This window comes from Tribolium madens, unplaced genomic scaffold, assembly GCF_015345945.1.
Source record: "Tribolium madens isolate multiple individuals breed KSU strain unplaced genomic scaffold, Tmad_KSU_1.1 Scaffold_19;HRSCAF=116;Tcas5.2_LG9, whole genome shotgun sequence".
Taxonomy (NCBI): Eukaryota; Metazoa; Arthropoda; class Insecta; order Coleoptera; family Tenebrionidae; genus Tribolium; species Tribolium madens.
The window spans coordinates 8,498,310-8,517,942 of NW_025400983.1; the positions used below are offsets into that span (position 1 = coordinate 8,498,310).

Consider the following 19,633-nt stretch of genomic DNA (forward strand, 5'->3'; position numbering starts at 1 on the left):
GTTTTATTATAATAGAAAAAAAATTGCAGTCATTACATAATAAACTGCAAAACGAGAAATCTCGGCTCGCTCTTGCTGTCCAAGCTTGTGAAGCTGCCACAGCCTCCATTAGCCGCCCCAGCAGTCCCCGAGACACTCTCCCACCCCCAGTTCCGATCAAAGAACTTGAATGTCGAGCCCGTCTCGAGGACCTTATCGATCAGGTAATTATTTGTGTAGCTTTGTTTATGTGTTGTTTGCACCTTGCTTTGCACTTAGACGCACCAGGAGTCGTCATCAGCACTGCAAATGCTTGTGGATGAACTTAATGCGCGTGGTTTTACTAAAAAAATGCATGACCAAATCGATAAGGTAGGTGGTTGTGTGGAAATCTTGGTTTTTGGATCGGCTTGTGGTCATTTTCTGGTTTGTCAACAGGTGCAGTCTCATCTCAGCAACTTGACAACTTCAGTTGCCGAGTTTGAAGAGAAGAAAAAGCATAGAGACGCTCTGAAAGATTGGATTGTTAATCAGAAGAATGTTGTGGTTGAGTGGAAGAATCGGCCGACGAAATTACGAGCAGATGCTGCCAAGCAAGAGTTGAATAATATGAATGACTTGATGGCAGCGATTGACCAAAGAAGGACTCAATTAGTGACGGAGTTTGCAAGTCCGGATAATGCTTCATTGGAAAAAATGTTAGATGATTTGGAGAATGAGTTGTCGGCGGCGATTGCGGCCAAAAGTGCCAATCAAGAAATCCTAGATGAATACAGACAAAACGTCCAAGTTATCAACAACTGGTTTGATAATTTGGTCAAGAGGATTGATGCTATTGACCGAGGCTCCGGTCTAAATTGTCAGCAAAAACAAGTCGCAATTGAAGAACTTAAGGCCGAATTTGAGGATCAAGGACCTAAACGAATGAACGAAGTTAAAAGGTTTGCAAGCCAAGTCTTGGAATTTGTCAATAATCTTGATGCCCAGCAAGTCGAAGAGCAAATGAAATCGATTGAGCGCAGAAACAACGATATTGGGAAGCGTCTCCAGAGAAAACTCCAAATCCTTGAGATGACTCGCAAAGGAATCGAGGATACTCGAAGTGAGATTGAACAAGCCAGAGATTGGGTCAAAGAGCGCCTCATTGAATTACAAAAACCCCCACTTCTTGGATTTGAGAGTCGCAAGGCTGAAGACAGGCTTAACACACTCAAAGGGTTGCTCAAGGAAGCTGATAATAAGTTGATATTGAAGGAAACTCTGATGAAACGGGTGAGTAATATGACGAATGAGTTGGAGCCACCGGAACGGGAACAACTGGAGTCGGCTTTGAAAAGTCTGGGAGTTGAGCAAGAACAATTAGTTGAGAAGATAAAAGCTGCGATTGAACGAGTAAATGGGGCTGCAAACACTAGACGCAACTTGGAGAGTAATCTTGAAAAGGCTAAAGCGTGGTTAAAGGCCAAAAACGCCGACATTCACAAATTGAGTGGATATCTTCCCTTGAAATCAAGACAAGTCGAGGAGGAAATTACCCAGCATAAAACTTACGAAAGTGACATTAAAACATTTAGTGAAGGCGACCTTAATGACTTACTCAAACTTGGCAATAGTGTCTTGAAAGAGTGCGACGAGAGTGACCGCGAACGACTTCAGGCACTTTTAGACGAAGTCAAGGATGAGTATGAGACACTCAAAACCGACTCACAACAAAAAATAAATGCATTGAGTGACTTATTCCAAGGTCGCAAACAATTCGAGAGTGACATTGATAAGTGTATTGACTGGTTAAAACAAGCCGAAGTTGCCACTGCTTCCGATATCCGGGCCCCAAATATTGAAGTTCTTGAAGAACAACTAGCAAAATATGAAACTTTGGGCAATGAAGCGAAACGAGTCCAGGGAGATATTGACAAAATTTTTGAACAAGCGAAAGCCATCATTCCTACAATTAGTGAATCTGATAAAATCTACCTGAATGAGATGTTGAATAATATGAGGGATCGTCACAACCGCATTTCAGCTTTAATTCAGGACAGGACTAACGCTTTGAAAGGAAATATCCAACAGTTGAGAGACGCGCAATTCAGAATCGCCGAAAGTGTACAATTTGTCAACGAAATTCAAAACCAACTCAAAGAGTTGAACAAACCCATCGGAAGTAAAGTGGAAGATGTTCAGAACGTTTTGTCTAGTTATGAAAGGATTTTGGGCGATCTTAAGGCCAATAAAGCCCGGCTTGGAGACGTCCCAGTGTCCCACTCGAGTGAGCTACAATCGGTTTTGGCCACTCAAGACGATTTAATCAAATCGATTGAAGACCAAATCGCTCGCTTGCGCCAATTGTTGCTCCTCCGCGAACAATTCATTGCTCTTATCACCGAAATTATGACTTTTATAACAAAATACACCGAAATTGTCCGCGATATTGAACGTTCAGGGGGCACGATCGAAGAGAAGATCAAAAAATACGACGATGTTATTGTCAAAATCCAAGAATGTGAAGCAATGCTCGCATCTGCCGCCGATAAAGGCCAACAAATCGCCGCCGATTGCTCGGTTCAAGATAGAAACAGCATAACCGAGCAAATCCAATCCTTGAAACAATCTTTGCAAAACTTGAGACGTGCAGTTGAGAAACAACGACAAGAGCATGAAAATACAGCCGCTGAGCACCGGAAATTGGCCGCTGAGCTTGAGGAAATTCTCGACTGGTTGCATGCGAACGAAGGGGCTGTCCGATCTCGTCCGTTGCTCAGTCGAGATGTGAAAAGTGTGGACAAGGAATTGGAGAATCATGACCGGCTTGCGAAGATCGTTGGGGAGTATTTGGACAAGATCAGGAAGATTCAAGAGGCGACAAGACACGACGACAGCATGCCAGGGTCTCTTTTGGAGCAGCTTTCAGAAGGAAACTCCCTTCTTGCGAGTTTGCCTCGCGAATTGGACGAGCGTGAGAAATACCTGAAAAGTAACAAACATCTCCGGGAAGAGTACGCAAAGTTGAAGGAACGTCTGAATGATTGGGTTAGAGAAGCCGAAATTCGGCTCGCGACTCACAAAGATGGAGTTGATTTCGAGAATATTTTGACCGATTTGGAGGAACATAAAATTTTCTTTAGTACCGAAGGGAATATGAAGGAGTTGGTATCGGTGAATACGCAACAGGTGGCCGATAAGATATGGCCAAGTTTGACGCCGTACGAGCAGGAGGAGTTGAGTCGGGAGCAGCAGTATAATACCCAGCTGTTGAAAAATACGTTGAATTCGGCCAAGTCTCAAAGGGCTCAGTTGGAGCAAGATGCGGAGATTTGGAAGGATTATTGTCAGACCTTGGATAAAGTCAAGGCGGTGATTGCGAGGACGAAGTTTACGGACGAGCCGGTAACGACGTTGGCGGGACTGCATTTTAATATTCAGAAGATATCTCACGCTTTGAACGATATACAGGTGAGTTTTTATTTTGATTTTTTTTTTAATTTTAAAAAATTCTTGCATGCTAATAGATTGCAACATTTAATTAACGTTTTCTTATATTTGATTATAATCCTTAGTTTACGATGTAATAAATATTGTTAGTGTTTATAAAGCAAAAGGACTTATTATCAATATCAAAATTTTGTTGTCAATAAATTAAAATTTGCCTTAATTTTTACTTTAATTACAAACAAACAATCTACAAGAAAAAAAACTTTTAATAAGATCAAAAATTTTTTTCCTAATATTTTTTTAGATCTCATTTTCATCACAAAAAGTTTTAACGGATGCTCTGTTTTAAAATTGTGCTATTTTTTTTGTAATGAAGTTCTGTGTGGTACTTTTATGACTTCTACGAGTAATTAACAATGAGTACTGCAGAGCAGTTATACATATAAAACTTTATTGCCTATTTGTCAAATACAAAACTTGTAAATTTATGTAAATTAAAATACTAGTCGTGATAATATGTGAATTGTTTTTTCTTTTTGTTTTTTGGTATTCATAAAGTTTCGTATTTTGTTGCATATTTTGTATATGTAGGTAGGTACACGTGAAAACGTCACATTGTTGTTTTTATAATTTTATATATATATATTTTTTATAATTAGTAACTAACTTAATTTTCGTCTTAAAAATATTGATTTCTGACGAGGTTTAATGCAATTTATCAAATATATTTACTTATTGTGAGTTATTTGATAATATAGTTATTAACGTCAAAACGTCATAAAGCCGATATGTAGCAAATTACAAACAAGATTTTACTATTAGGTAATCGTTACTATAAATAAATCTCTGATGAGTTTCAATTCTAAAATCACAACTCAAACTATTTTTTGGCAAAAAAGGTACAAATTATTATTTTTTGAGATGGTTTTTAGGTCGTTTTTAAACCGTTAAAATAATTAATTTTTACAGTTTTTTTCTTTTGGTTTTCCTCTTTTGGCAAAAGTATTTCATTATTACTCAAAACTATTTCTTTTGATATATTAATATCAAAGCAATGTAGGTGGAAAATAGTTTTGAGAAATAGTGAAATACATTTAACAAAAGAGGAAAATCAAAAGAAAAAAACTGTACTGTTAAGTGTGCTAAAATTATTAAAACTGAAATAAAGTGTAAGCAGATGTTTTGTGTCTTTGAATGCGTGACCTTTTCAAAGTCAAAGTAAACTAATTCGAGTATTTTAAGAAAGTTCAGTAGGAATTCCCAAAGCTCTATGTTTCAGAAAATTGAAAAAATCAAGAAATTATAATCCAAAATTTAATTTAATCTTTGATGTTTTTTCAATGCCACTATAGACGTTTGCAAAACACGTACCTAAAAAACACAATTTATTGCATATAAATCTCGTTCGAATAGGTAGTCTACATGTCAGATTTAAAATTATCAACATCGAACCAACAGTCCTATTTTTAATTCAATTGATCTAACAGGAAATGAGATAATTTCTTTTTCTTACTTGTTTTTCATAATATTTCCCAAAATTCTTATCAGTAATACTAGAAAGATAATAAACATTCTTTTACAATTACGAAATTAATTGTACCTATTTACTATTTACTTTTTTATCAAATTGTTTCATGGGAAAAGTGAAAGTATTGATCATTTCAATCGTTCAAATGAATGAGCTTCGGTGGTAGGCAACCAAGAATCAAAGGTAAACAGCATTTGGTATGAAAATGATGTCATGCTATTTTTAAACCTATGATATCACTTTTCTTACATCACTGATACTGGAATATATGCATTTCATATGTGTGTAATAAATTCAAGGTTACTTTCTCACTAAATATCTTCGAAAATAGTAATAATATGCGTCAAGTGTGGCACCGAACGTTTTTTAAGGTGTCTGCTCAATTACGAATTTTCCTCAAGATAATCAATCTATCAATCAAAATAATTGACGAACTTATCAATACTAACCTACTACAGGTTTTTATTAATACTGTGTTGGTTAATAATACCGGGTAAACATAAACCGAGATAAGGTAATCGAGTAAACTGTTCGCAATTTATTTTTAGGCAAGTAACTCGATAAAGTAGAAAAGTGCAAGTATCGCATAACGAATTCTTTTTCAGAACCAACAACTGGAACTAGACCTGCTTCTTGAACGCTCCAACGAAATAATAAAACAAGCAGACGACCGGAACAGAGTCAAAACGCAAGAACAAACAAGCGAAGTGTCCGACGAGTGGACTTCTTTAATCTCTAATTTGGAAAATCGGAGGGATACTTTGACCAAATTGGCGCAAGTTTGGGAGACATTCGAGGGCCGGTGGCAACATTTCGAGAGTCTCCTCTCCGGAATCGAGGAAAGGGTGAAACATGTGGACAACATCGTCAGAAGCAAGGAGCATGTGATCGCGACTAATAACAGCATTTTGGTGAGTAGTTTTAGTGTGCGATTTTGTTAATAAAAAGAATGTTTTAATAGGAACTGCAATCGGAAGCAGAGTCCTTGAAAAAATTCCGAGACGAGGTGTTCGAATTGTCCGAAAACGTCCTGATTTTCTTAAAGGAGTGCTCCCAAACCAGTGCTACAGCCCTTAACGAAAAACTCAAACAGTTGAGAGAGACTTATCAAAGGTATGTTTGACCCAAATGAAGTGACATTTCGTGGTGCCATAAATGAGTCATAACTAATAAAATAAAATTGTTCAAGTATAAACAAAAAATGTTGTTTCCGATCTATGTTTAATCTCTGGTCCCGAGCCAAGTGGGTACTCGACAAGCGCCGTTTTATTACACCATAAACGGTTTTAATTGCGCTATTTCGATCGCGCCTCTATTAATACTCCCCAATCGATGCTCAAAAAAACTGCATCTGTACAGATTCCTCTTCCGTCTGATTTTTTTTCTATGACTCGAGCTCGTGCATGCGCGTCGCGACGCCGCTTCGTTTCCTAAATTCAAATTAACGCATAACGTACGACAAAGTCGAACTGGATGGCTGGATAGTCCCTCCGCTCGGGTATTTTCTCCGCCTGGTACCGCATCTGACGCACCCCAAACCGAATAAATAATCGTAGGAAGAATCTCGAGGGTGAATTTAGTGTCTTGTGTGTTCGTAAGCCGGAATTTTGAGGTAAAGATCGAAATAGTTACAGCTTTCACGTGTTATTTTGGCGCACCCGAATATGTACCAGGAGGTCACGAATTAAAAATAGTCCGGTGCAAAAATAAAATACGGTTCACGTTTTTCAGGCTTCTGGACAGTTTGGACGCGAAATTGAAGAAGACCGAAGACGATCTTAGGGAAATCGTCGAAGCTCTCGACTGTATCGCTAAAGAGAAGATCGAATTGAATAAAGTTAAACTTGAAGTTGAAAACTTTTACGTTTTTGACGCAAATCTTGATCGGACTGAAGGACAATTGAAGCAACTTCGAAACAAAGTTGATTCTTGTATCAGAGGTGCTAAAGATTTGTCTTCAAGACTCAAAGATAAGTATTTGAAGAGTCAGCAGTTGGTTCCATCGGACGTTGCTCAAGAATTGAACCAATTAGAACTTTTGACTGAAGCTCTTGCAAGTGCCATGGAAGAAAAAGATCGTGAATTTAAGAAAGCCAAAACTGTTCGTTCTGATTATCTCAACGACGTTGAAGAAGTCCAAAGTTGGATCAAAGATGCCGAATTAAAAGTGCAAGATCGGTCGATTGAACCTCAGTTGTTACAACAACATCTCCAGACTATACAGTCCGAAATTGGGGGAATCACAGATCGGTTGGAAAAACTCATCAAGAACGGAAAACTTATAATTGAAAAGACAAAAGACGATGATGAGAAACAATTGATTCAATCAACAATAAACAATTTAACTGATCAATTGCAACAGGTGCGATCGTGGCTTGAAGAAAAACGACAACAAGTTGGGGAAACTCTCGACGCTTGGCAACGTTTCTTGTCTTTGTATCAAACAGTGATGACGTGGGTGCAAGAAAAGAGAGTCTTCTTGAAGGAACCTCTTTATATAACAACTCTGACTGAAGCCCGTCAAAAGCTCCACGACTATTCTGTAAGTATTAGTAAAATTTTTATTCCAGACTAATTTTTTCTGGGTTTAAAGAACGCCGTGAAGAGTTGTAAGACTGCCAGCAAAAATCTGAGTGAAATGGCGAAAGAATTGGAACATATCGGAAACGTAACTAGTGTTGGAGACCTCCCGACGAAGATGGAGGAAGCTGAAGAAGCCAAAACCGAAGTTGAAGCTTCGATTTTGGAACGCAATGCTTTACTCCAGGAAACGTCCGAAGAGTGGGAACAATGCGAGAAAAAGATGAAGGACGTCCGCAGTTGGATCGAGAAAACGACAACCACTTTGGAGTCTCAACAGAATAAGAAAAAGCCACTGCGCGACCAACATGCGCTTTGCGAAAAAATGTTGGCTGATATACAAATTCAAAAAACTAAAATTTCTCTTTCTGTTGAGAAGCTTCAGGTATTTGGGAAGGTTTGAGAAGTGGTTTGAGTTTATTTGGGTCTTTGTAGCTCCATTTCCGGTCCGGCGTCGGTGGTGACACTCGTGTGACTCAATCCGCTCAGGATCTCCTCAAGGAATTGGACGATTTGAATGGGAATATTAAAGAGCAGAGTTCGAGACTCGAAACTGCGATCGCTCAAGTCGAGCAATACCAATTGGAGGTGCAACAACTTCGGCAGCAGATCGTTCAGGTGGAGCAGCAATTGAGGGCCGCTATGGCTCCCACGCATCTGCCTCACGATCGTGATCAAGCTGTTCGAGACCAACAGGTAGGTGTTTTTGTGTTTTGATGAGTTATGGATGGAAGTGGCATGTATTGTGACGTCACCAACACCATCACGGATCGTGGTGTGTTCTTGTGACTACAGAACTAACATAGCCACCTTCATCTCGTATATGCTCAAGCCGCACCGCAGCCGTAGTCAAGCCAAAATTTTTGAGCGAATTTCAAAACGATTCCCGAACGGTTCCCGAAAATTATTGGAAACAGTTGATGGAAGAGGTGATTGATGCGCCATCAAGGTGTTTCCACTCCCCTCTCCTCGAGGCAGCTGGGGATTGTGTTTGTTTTGGTTTCGGGCTCTTTTTCTTGATTATTATACATATTATGCTTCGTTTACTGCTTTTACCGCTTCTTTACCATCCGCTTAGTTAAGCTTGAGTTTCACCACCATTTTATTTAGTTCGTATTGTATATTTTGTGTTCACTATCTTTCTCATGCCACGGTTGGGTATCAGTACATCACTCATTAGCATCCACACTGTAGCTTGTCATTTCATTTATCTGGGGTGAGCCAGAAAGCGAACACAATCTTAATTTATGTTTCGATTGTTTCTCACGGTGCGTTTTTGTTTTGTTCTTTTTTTGATCATTATCGCTGCACTCCTTCTTCCTCTGAGTGTAGGCGTGTCGAGATCGCGTGCGTGCCTTACAGAACAAGATGGCCGCTCGAAACGAGCGAATCAAATTGATTCTGCAGAGGGGCGTGCCGGACTCGGAACCGCTCGACACTTAACCGAACCCAAATCCAGTCATTCCCCCGATCACGTCCCAGCCCGATCTTGACCCTAAACACCTAAAACGACGTGCGTTTCAGCCACCATCTTGCATCGCGCGATACTATACTCTTATTGAGACGCGTTATACTGATTTCTTGAATTGTTGCTGCGTAAACAGGCGCGGAATGAGGCCTACCGGCAAAGGATCGATGATCTCATCGGCAAGATCCGACTCGTGGATCCCTTTTACGTCCAACCCACATCCCTACTCGGGGTTACGTACGCGGACATTACCGCCGGACGGTCCAAATCGCAAGAACGCAGATCCGAAACACGCGAACTGGAGACGACCGAAACAAAAGCCGTTGAGACTTATAACGAACCGGTTATGACCGAGACGAAAACGAAAACGCCGGTTGTAACCGAACCCAAAGCGCCGAGAAGGAGCCGATCACCAAAGAGGCGCGACAACAAACCCAAACCGGAACCCAAACTGCAACAAGTCAAGGAAACACCTATCGTTCAAGTAACAGAAGAAAAACAACAAGAAATACTTAAACCAATAGAAGAAAAAGCCTTTTTGAAGCCACAACAAACGAGACCAAGGGGCCGATCACCCAGTCCTATGTGGGGACCCGGGTCAACGACCTATGCCGAAATTTTGCGAGGTCAATACAATCAGTCCGAAATTGAACCATCTGAAGAAAAGAAACCACTGCCGAAATCAGAACCTGAACCTGAATCTGAACCGGAACCAATCACGGGTCCTCCAGTTCAACCTCAATACAGTTTTGTCCCTCAACAAAACTGGTCTCACTACCAGTATCAAATGCCTACGAATCAACATTACTACCCTCCCCAACAGGGTATTTTCGATTACATTCAACCCATTCCAGACATGGTCAGTTTTATAGCTTCTCGACAACAGTTGATGGGTTCCGGTTTAGGTACTTACTTGTATCCAGAACAGTACAACCAAACTTATCAACCTGCTGTGATCACTCAGTACGATAGTTATCAGGCTCCTCAGACTCCGATGCCTGTCGAAAATCCTGCCCCAGTTCAAGAAAAAGTTGAGGAAAGTTTACCGAAAACAGAACCGGAGCAAGTAGTGACAGATTCCGGGAGTCAATTCTCATACGCTCAGATTTTGTCTCAAGGCCTTGCTTTAAAGCCTTTCCAGCCATCCAGTGTATCGGCAACGACGAATCGGCCAAAGTCTCCGATGCATGGACGCGAGTCCAAGCAAATGGACGAAACGAGGTCGACAATACGCCAAAAAGAATCGCCTTCTGATAAAAAGACACAGAAACGATACGGACGCATCGAAACTAAAGAAGTTGCATCAGATAGTCATCGTGGAGAGCTCGTCCCTACGATGAGTGATGACAATGCTGATGAATCTCCTAATGTACAAGACTTGAAATCGTTTAGTGATGTAGATGTTAATGTTCCCCAAAATACATATAAGCGAAAAGACAACGAAAACAAAAAGGATAAGTCGCATGTGAAACAAATTACTGTTGTTAAAACAATTACAGAATGTGTCGTCGATGATTTCAAACCCAAACAGAAAATTATCGAAGAGACTAAAGTTAAAACTGTCACGAAACAGAAAAATGTTGATAATGAGGAAGTGCCGAAGAAGAAAAAAGCTCACAAAAAATCTGATACTGTGATTGAGATGACTGATGAATATGACGTGCCAACGAAACCAAAGAAAACGAAGTCAACACCGAAGGCTAGTCTTGAAGCATCACTTTCTAGTGATAATGCAGAAAATGAGACTGTTAGTCAAGAAAAGAAAAAATCGAAGAAACTAAAGAAAACTAAACCGAAAGTTGCTGAACAGCAATCAGAATTGTCAAGTGCAGAGAAAACCGAAGATGTTTATGTCACTCCATTGACATCTGAAAAACCGCAGATTTGTAACACAGCAGAAGAGGAAATTAAAACCAAAACAAAGAAGAAGTCGAAGAAAGAAAAGAAGCCGGATGTGGAACCTACGGAAATAGTCGAAGATATCACAAGTAAATCTAAAAAGAAGACAAAGAAATCTAAATTAAAAGATGTTGATAATGTAACACTGGAAGATACTTTTGATAAAACAGAAAAACTTCTATTTTCTGAAACTGTAACAGAAGAAGCTACAGAATGTCTTTCAGAAAAATTAATTACAAGTGAAAAGGTAGAAATTCAAGAGCCCATTTCTAAACCGAAAAGAAAATCTAAGAAATCAAAAGCTCAAGAAGCTCCTGTGGATGAGGCTGAGAAAAATGTTAACGAGGTATTTATTAATGCTGAAAAATCTACTGAAGTGTTGGTTGAGCCCAAAGTTGAACAAGGAGAAACAATTGTTAAGAATAAAAAGAAAGTTAAAAAGTCTAAATTAAAAGATAATGAAAAAGAGGAAGCTTCTTTGCTTCCTAACCTACCAGTTCAACAACCAGTTCAAGACACTGCGGAAACATTTGTTGAAAAATTTGATGAACCAATCACAATCAAATCCGATGAAGCGAGCAAAATCGTGTTCATTGAAGAATCAAATGTTAAGAAAACTGAAGAAACAAATATTATTGGAACAACAGAGATCGCAGAGATTCCTCAAGTTGAAACAGTTTCCAAAAAAAGTAAAAAGAAATCTAAAAAACCCAAAGAGGAAGCAATACCAACGACTCAGTGTTCAGAAATACTGCCTGAAGAGAAAATTGATAAATTAGTTGATGTTATCGATGTACCTAGACTTGAAGAAATTGTGGAAGTGAAAATGGCTAAGCCGTCCCCTGAAAATGTCGTTGAAACATTTATTACTAATGAAAGAACAGTTTTAGCTGAAACACGAACCCAAAAAGATCTTGAAATTATAAAAACTGAGGAAACTGCTATCAAAAACAAGGAGAAAAAATCTAAGAAGAAAAAGGGGAAAAAGGAAGAAACAGACGACTCTAATGACGTGAAAAAATCAAAGATAACGGCCACTATAACCACTGTTACAAGTATGACTAAAACACCTCTTGTTACTGAAACTATTAGTTTATCAAAACCGGCTGTTTCTCCGAGGGAAGTTACGAGTACGGCAACTGAAGAGAACAAAGAAAACATTGAAACGACTGAAGAAATAAGAGAAGAAAGTTCTAAGCTGAATCAGTCAAACACTAAAGCTTCTTCAACTCAAAAAATTGTGCTAATAACACATGAAGAAGTGCGCATGAAACCAGTAGTTTCTTTGAAAATGGAATTTACGGAAACTCCAATTCACACAACTCATTTTATTGAACAAAGGGTGACTGAAACTTCGGAAACTGATGAAGAAAAATTGAAAGTTAAAGAGATTCAAAGTAGCACAACCGATGACCAGAAACTTGGTCAAAATTTTGCGGGAATTGTATCTGAAGAGCAAATAAAATCCGATTCTGCAATTGATTTACTGTCTGAAAGTTGTGCTACTGAAACAGAATTTTCAGAAGCACTAGATGTTTCAGAAATTAAAGACGTTAAAGTTCAAACACCTGATGGTGTTACACCTTTGGACGAAGATACTGTTACTTCTGATGCATCTTTGACTGTTGTAACAAATGCAACTGAAACACTAACTACGGAAAAAGTTTTAACTGAAGCTGCTCCTATTGAAGCAACTACTTTAGCAACTGAAATACTACCAGTTGAAATAACATCGACTGAAATGCCAAAAAAAGAGGATTTCTCAGTAGAAATGGAACAAGTCATTTTTGGTTCTGTCCAAGAACGACCCAGTCAAAAAGCCGCTAGAAAGAAGAAAGAAAAGAGCAAGTCTGAACTTCACTCACTTGCAACTGAAGAATTGGAAGCTTCCAAACATTTTGAAGATAAAATGAAGAAAAAGAAGAAGAGGCAAGGAATACCTTTGGAATTTTTATTAGAATCTCAGCAAACTTCTGAAGTTGGGGACGATATCAAGTTAACTTCTGACGTCCAAACGTCACTGACACGACTTGAGTCTGTCGATTTTGAAGTTAGTAATATCGAAGACGTCATGAATGTTTTGTCGGGCAAAGGAGATGTGAAAATTCCAAGTGAGGTACAACGTGATAATTGTGAAAAGGAAACTTTGCCCATTGATAAATCAGAGAAAAAACTTAGCACTAGTATGGAAGAAAAACCGGTTTATAAAGGTTTGCCCTTGGATGAAAGTACGAATATCATCGACATATTAGACGAACCAATTGTTCTTTCAGATAGTGAAACAGAGGACGTTAAAGAGAAACATAAGAAAAAAAAGAAGAAATCTAAATCTGCAAAAGTTGAAGAACCACATATTTTGGAAACTAAAAATGTTGTGACTGAAGGAAAAACTAGTATTGACAATGTTGAGGATAAATCATCGACGTCTTGGGCAAGTGTTGTAGGCATGAAAACAGTGGAAACAAAAATTCAAGATAAACCTAGTGAAAAAGTTGCTGTTACTGCAAAAAATGAGCCCGTTGTCAAAGAAATTATTGATAGTAATGCCGACTCTGAGAAGAAATCTAAAAAGAAAAGACATAAGAAGAAGCAAGTTGAAAGCAAGGAACCATTCGCGGAATCTCCTGAAGACTTTCAGTTTCTTGCAGAGGATAAACCTGAAGAACAGAAAGTAGAGGAGGCTCAAGTAGAGCCAGAGCTAGAGAAAGTTCCTAGTGAAGATGTGCCAAAATCAAAAAAGAAGAAGAATAAAAAACATAAGCAAAAACAAGATGATGTTGATAAGGGTCCAACTGAAGAGATTGTTTCAGAACGAAAAGATGAGAAGAATAATATTGAACCACCTGAACCTGTTGAAATTGAAAGTGTTGTGCATACAACAGAAGAGAAAAATATAGAGGAGTCTCATCCTATTGTTGAAGAGCCTTCTCAACTTAAGAAAGATAAAAAGAAGAAACGCAAGGAGAAGGTTTCGATAAAAGAACCAGAAGTGGCTGAAGATGACAAACCTAAACGGAAGGTCAGCAAAAAAGAGAAATCTGTGTCATTTGAGGAAACACCGCAAATTATCAGTTTCCAAGAAGAAATACCAGTTGATGAAACTTTGGATGCAGCTTCTGAAATTGCTAAGTTGGATAATAGCTCCGAAATTGTTGCGACTGAAGAATTTATTTTTGTACCAATTGCTACAGCTGGCAAACTTGTTGATATTACATCATCAGATAAATTAATTGAGGAGGAAAAGAAAGCAGGAGAACTATTAGTAAATGTTGAAGAACCGAAGGAAGTTAAAAAGGAGTACAAGGGCCTACCAGTTGATAAAACAACAGATCTTTGGCTAGATATGTTAGATGATACTACAATTACGTTAGATGATGAGGAGGAAAAGAAATTTATCGGAGAATCGGTGGAAATAACTGAAGGAGTTAAGATTATCGAAGAACCAACCAAATCATCAGACAATTCGGAAGAAAAACCACTGCCAACGACGGAAAAGTCAACGAAAATTTCGGAAAAACCAGCAAAAGAATCAGATAAGCCTGCTTATAAAGGATTACCGTTAGATAAAAGCAGCGAACTTTGGATCGATATTCTTGATGAACCTATGGTGCTTTCCGATGAAGAGGAAAAATCTCCGATAGAGGTGCTAACTAAACAGTCCGACGAAAAAGATAAGTCAAGCCATCAAGAAACATTACATTTTATCCAACAAGAAAAATCGGCTGTCACTATTGAAACAGAGCAAAAACCTGAAGAAAAAGTAGCATATAAAGGTTTGCCAATTGACGCTACTACAGACCTATGGATCGACGTTTTGGATGAACCAATGCAGTTTTCAGATGAAGAACCAGAAAATATTGAAGAAAAGTCAGTTGAACCTCATGATTTCATTGTGGAATTTATAGAAAATGAGAAATCTGATGAAACTGCATTGGCTAAAACTATTGAGGAAACAAAGGACAGTAATGATATTAAACTGCCAGAAGTACCATCCGATGAAATACAAGTGCGAAAACCTGCAGCTATCAAACTATTATCAGATTTGCCACTTGATAAAGCTTCCGAAATAATTCACAAATTAGAAGATGAATTATGTGAAACTGAACGAACTGTAAAAGAAATATCTCCAATTTCGGAACCAGATTTAATCAAATATGATTTTACTGATGGGCAATCTTCTACAATTAAGGAACTTCCACAAAGTGAACAACCGGAAAAAAGCTTTTTGTGTGCGTTGATGGACGAGACTTTTGCTCGATATGACATTTGGGGTATGATGAGAGCAGAAACTGAATACCATATAAATGCTCAAAAAGCCAAGCCCGTAGTAGAAGAAGTCAAAGATGAAAAAAATGAAGAAGTGAACGAAGAAGAGCTCAGCTTAGATAACGTTGAAGAAGTGAAGGAAGAAAGTACAAAATCTCTTGAGTATTTCTACAGTGAGTTTCATAATTATAACATACTGAACTTATTAAACGCGGAAATTGCATGGTACCAAGAAAAAGCACAGGTGGTGGACAAAACAGTAGAGGACCCTGTTGTAGAGAAACAAGACGATATTGTGTCGAATGAGATACCTCTTTTAGTGGAACCAACAGAAATTAAAAGTGAACAAGTTACAGATCTTGACGAACCTGTGACAGATCTTGATGATCCAGCACTTGATTTGCCAAAAGTTTCTGATGAAAAAGTTGCAAAAGACGTGATAACTACAGACTTAGATGAGCCTTATGAGGCACAAAAATTGATAACAATAGCTCACAAAGAAATTAAACCAGAAGAAGTTCCTGTAGTTTCCGAGGAACCACAAATAGGTTTAGTAGAGGTGAAATCAAAAGATGAAAATAAGAGTGAGCCCCAAGTTAAATATAAAGAAAAGAAGGAAGAAAAACCGGAAGCACCAAAAACTGAGGAGATAGTAACAGTTTCAGCAAAACAGATTGAACCCCCTTATCAAATTCCGGATGAAATACCGGAAGTTTCTCTTTTATCACTAGCCGAAGCTGAAGAATTAATAATACCGACTAGAGAAAGCATGAGACCTTCACAATTTGAAGCTATCTTAGCGAAAGCAACAGAATTTGTTCCAAAACTTGAACAGTCTCGTCTTAACCCAAATGCTGCTGAATTTATACCTGGAGGTGAACAAAGAACACATTATGTCGATGTAACATCAGAGTGTAAAGAGCAAGATTCTAAGTTCGACGAGAGTTCGACACAAATCTGGCGTTACGGTGAAAGAATCTACAATGATATCGTCGACAGTCAACATGATTCAGGATTTTCAACTTCTGAACCACAGAGTAGTGTTTGGGCTGAAGAGGTTGCTCCTTCGCAAAATATTGAAAATCTTTTACCTAAAGAACTTGTCAGTGAAGTGAATGAACTTGATGAAGCTACAAAATCGAAGAAAACGCCAAGGAAACGTAAAGGAAAATCACCAAAACCTCCAGTAAAAGAAGAACAACCATCGGTAGAAGAAGAATCAACGGTTACTACACCAGTCAACGTTTGGGATAATTTGATGAAAGGTGATAAAACATACGCAGAAGTAGTTGCCACTAAAATGACCTCGTCAGAATCTGAGGACAATGATACTGGCAAAGAACCATTGCAAATTAAAGAATTGTCACCAAGACCACCAGTTGAGATTAGAGTTATTGAACCAAAAGTAACTAAAGTTGACTACGAGACAGATGAAGATGGTTTTAAGGAGTTTGTATCTAAAAGATCGAGGTCGCGTTCTCGTTCGAAACAAAGAGAAGTTGAGGAGCAACCTAAGGATATCGCTCAAGAAGAAAGCTCAGAAGAGAAGAAATCTAGACGAAAATCTAGAAGACGTCATAGATCACCAAAGGAGGAGCTTCTAGAAACGGAAATAGTGGAAACAGTTTCAGTAAGTGAAACACCGGAGGAAGGTACGGCCGATGAAGAAAAACCAGTTGATGTAAGTAAGAAAGCTAAAAAGAAGAAGAAAAAGTCAAAACCTGCTCAGGAAGAGGTACATGAAGAAAAGGAACCGGAAATTAAATCCGATGAAAAATCTGGGGAATTCATAAATAGGGTAACTGATACAGAAATAGTTCAGGTTGAGAAAGAACCGGAAATAAAACTTACTGCGCAGTCTGATGAAGTTAAAGAGGAGGAAGTAGTTGAAGTTGAAAAAGTTTCTGATATTTCTGATGAAAGTCTACTCTTAAAAACATATGCTGATGTTGTCACTGGACGTAGTCGAGAACCATCTCCGTGTGTTCTTACAAGAGAAAGATTGCAAGAAAAATCTGAAGCAATGAATTTAATCGAACAATCTAAATCTGAAGAAAAGGGTCAATCTATGGAAACACTTGTAAAGCCTGAAGAAGAAACAACTAAAAAATCGAAGAGAAAATCAAGGAAGAGGGAGAAGTCGCCTAAAATGACCGAATCTTCTGAAAGTTTCGTAACTGTTTCATCGGACCCTAATGAAGTCAGTATTCCTGCCGAAGGTCAACAAAAAACCTACGCTACTATTGCTGCTTTACCACGAAGCCGAGAACCTTCCCCAATTTCTGTAGCATCCGAAACACCGAAGCAGAAGCCTTTAGAAATTCACATCCAAGTGGTTGGAGAACCTGAACATATACCAGAACCACCTGTTGTTGACGATGAAGGATTTATGATGTTGTCGACAAAAAAAGAACGCCGGTCGAGATCGAAATCGCGTTCAAGATCCCACCAAGAGGGACCAAAAATTGACAGTCATGATTTCCTCGAAAATGAACGACAACATGAAGCTAAGATGAAGAGTTGGGCTTCAATTGTCAGTAACAATAAAGTAGAAATTGAAGAAGTTGAACCTTCGGTTGAATATGGCAAACTAGACGATGTCAAAATTGAAACTAAACCGTCAAAAACTAAGAAAAAGAAGGATGAAAAACCTGGACGTTTAGGAGGTTTGATCTCATCAGTAAAAAGTGTGTTTTCCGCAACAAAAAATAAACTTGAAGAACAGCCGGAAAAAACTGAAGAAATTGGAGAACACAAAAAGAAGAAGAAGCACAAGAAAGGAAAAGGTAAAAGTGTTCCTGAGGAAAGCAAACCAGAAGAACAACCGGTGGTTGAACCTGATAAATTTACAATTTTGGATAAAGAAGAATGTGTAAAGTTGGACAGTCCGATAGAAGAAAGTGATGTGAAAAGTTCTGCTGTTGAGGATCTTGAAGAAGAAAATTCGTTTGAAACAATTGAAGTACAGGAAGTTAAGGAAAAAATAGAAGTAGGAGATAAGGGGAAAATGGTGGACGTGGCTGATGAAAATCTTGAAATATCACCTAAAATCGAGGATATTAAAAAGCTAAATATTAGCAATTTTGAAATTTCAATTAAATCTGATGATATTAAACAACCAGATATCAGCACTGATAATATTGTTGTTGTTGAATCTGAACCTGAATTTTTAGTTGTTAAGAAAGTTTCAGGTCCTGAAACTATTTTAATTTGTCCCAAAACTCAAGAAAAAGGTTTAGACGAAACGGTTTCTAAAGATCTTATTTCCGAACCTACTCAAGATTTGGCAGAAAAAACGCCAGAAATTGCGGAAATCCTTTCTGAAAGGACTTCAGAGCCATTAGAAAAACAAGTTATCACAGAATTTATCCAACGCGAGCAAACTTTCAGTGTCGAAGAACTGAAACAGCCTGAAATACCAGTTGAAAAACGCGGCAGTTTCCTTAATACTTTAATATCAAAAATGACCAGTCCCAAATCTGAAGAAAAGAAAAAGAAGAAAGAGAAGAAAGAAGAGATGGTTGGGTCTAAACCTGAACTTGACGAAAAAAGCAAGAAAAAACGAAAAGACAAGAAAAAAGAAAAAACTGAATCCAAGGACAATATATCTGTTGATATTAAATCGCTTGATATTAAAAATGATATTGAAGCAACAGACTCAACGTTTGATATTGCGGTGAAAGAAGTAGAAAGTGATAAAAAAGAAAAACTCATTGAACTTTCTCCCAGTGAAGAAATAAAGATGATCCGCGACGAAGAAGCGAAGAGTAAGAAAAAGGATAAGAAACCAAAACAACAAAAATCGACCGATTCTGAACACTCTCCAGACACCGACAAGCAAAGCATGTTTGGTACAATTTGCGTGAAAATATCGGAAGTATTTTCACATAAAAAATCCGACGATTTAATTTTGACCCCCGAAGAAATGCTAGCGATAAATTTGAATCTTGATGGTCCTTTCTGGCTAGACAAAACCTTCTACGATGAAGCTGAAGAAAATTACCAATTATCATTAGCAAAGAAAGTCGTGCAAGCTGAAGATATTGTTAAAGAGAATTACGACGAATCACCAGATAAAGACGGTGATTCTGACAGTTCCAGCGGCCGAGGGTCACCGCGACCCTCGCAACAAAACGGCATAAACGGCAATATTCCGACGAGTGAATACATGATGTATTTTTTACCGGGGGGTGTCGGTGGTTGGAAAGACCGTAGCACGTATTTAGCGCCCGAAACCGCGAAAATCAAAACGGCTGATGACCATTTGCGCGCCGCGAAACACTTGTCCGAAAGTATCGCGGAAGATGTAATCGCGGAATCCTCCCACAATCCTTCTCTAGGGCCTCCAATGCAGCCATCGATAACGCCAGAGGACAATGCCCAGCCACCAGGAGGTGACAACCAACTCAAGAAGGTGAAATATTGTGTGTTTGTTTGAAATAGGGTGTCGTTTTAAGTGCATGGCTGCTTTATTTATTATTTAT

The 19,633-nt window shown here is 38.5% G+C and overlaps 1 protein-coding gene across 1 annotated transcript in view; it reads left to right on the forward strand.

Moving 5' to 3' along the window:
- Positions 1 to 19,633, forward strand: part of LOC123015577 (nesprin-1-like) — a 63,385-nt gene that overhangs the window by 24,167 nt on the left and 19,585 nt on the right. The window contains exons 14-21 of the mRNA XM_044415377.1: positions 30 to 203; positions 418 to 3,429; positions 5,542 to 5,847; positions 5,898 to 6,049; positions 6,668 to 7,478; positions 7,530 to 7,901; positions 7,952 to 8,212; positions 9,121 to 19,563. Of these exons, the coding sequence (XP_044271312.1) occupies positions 30 to 203; positions 418 to 3,429; positions 5,542 to 5,847; positions 5,898 to 6,049; positions 6,668 to 7,478; positions 7,530 to 7,901; positions 7,952 to 8,212; positions 9,121 to 19,563 (15,531 nt within the window). The remainder of the gene's footprint in view (positions 1 to 29; positions 204 to 417; positions 3,430 to 5,541; positions 5,848 to 5,897; positions 6,050 to 6,667; positions 7,479 to 7,529; positions 7,902 to 7,951; positions 8,213 to 9,120; positions 19,564 to 19,633) is intronic.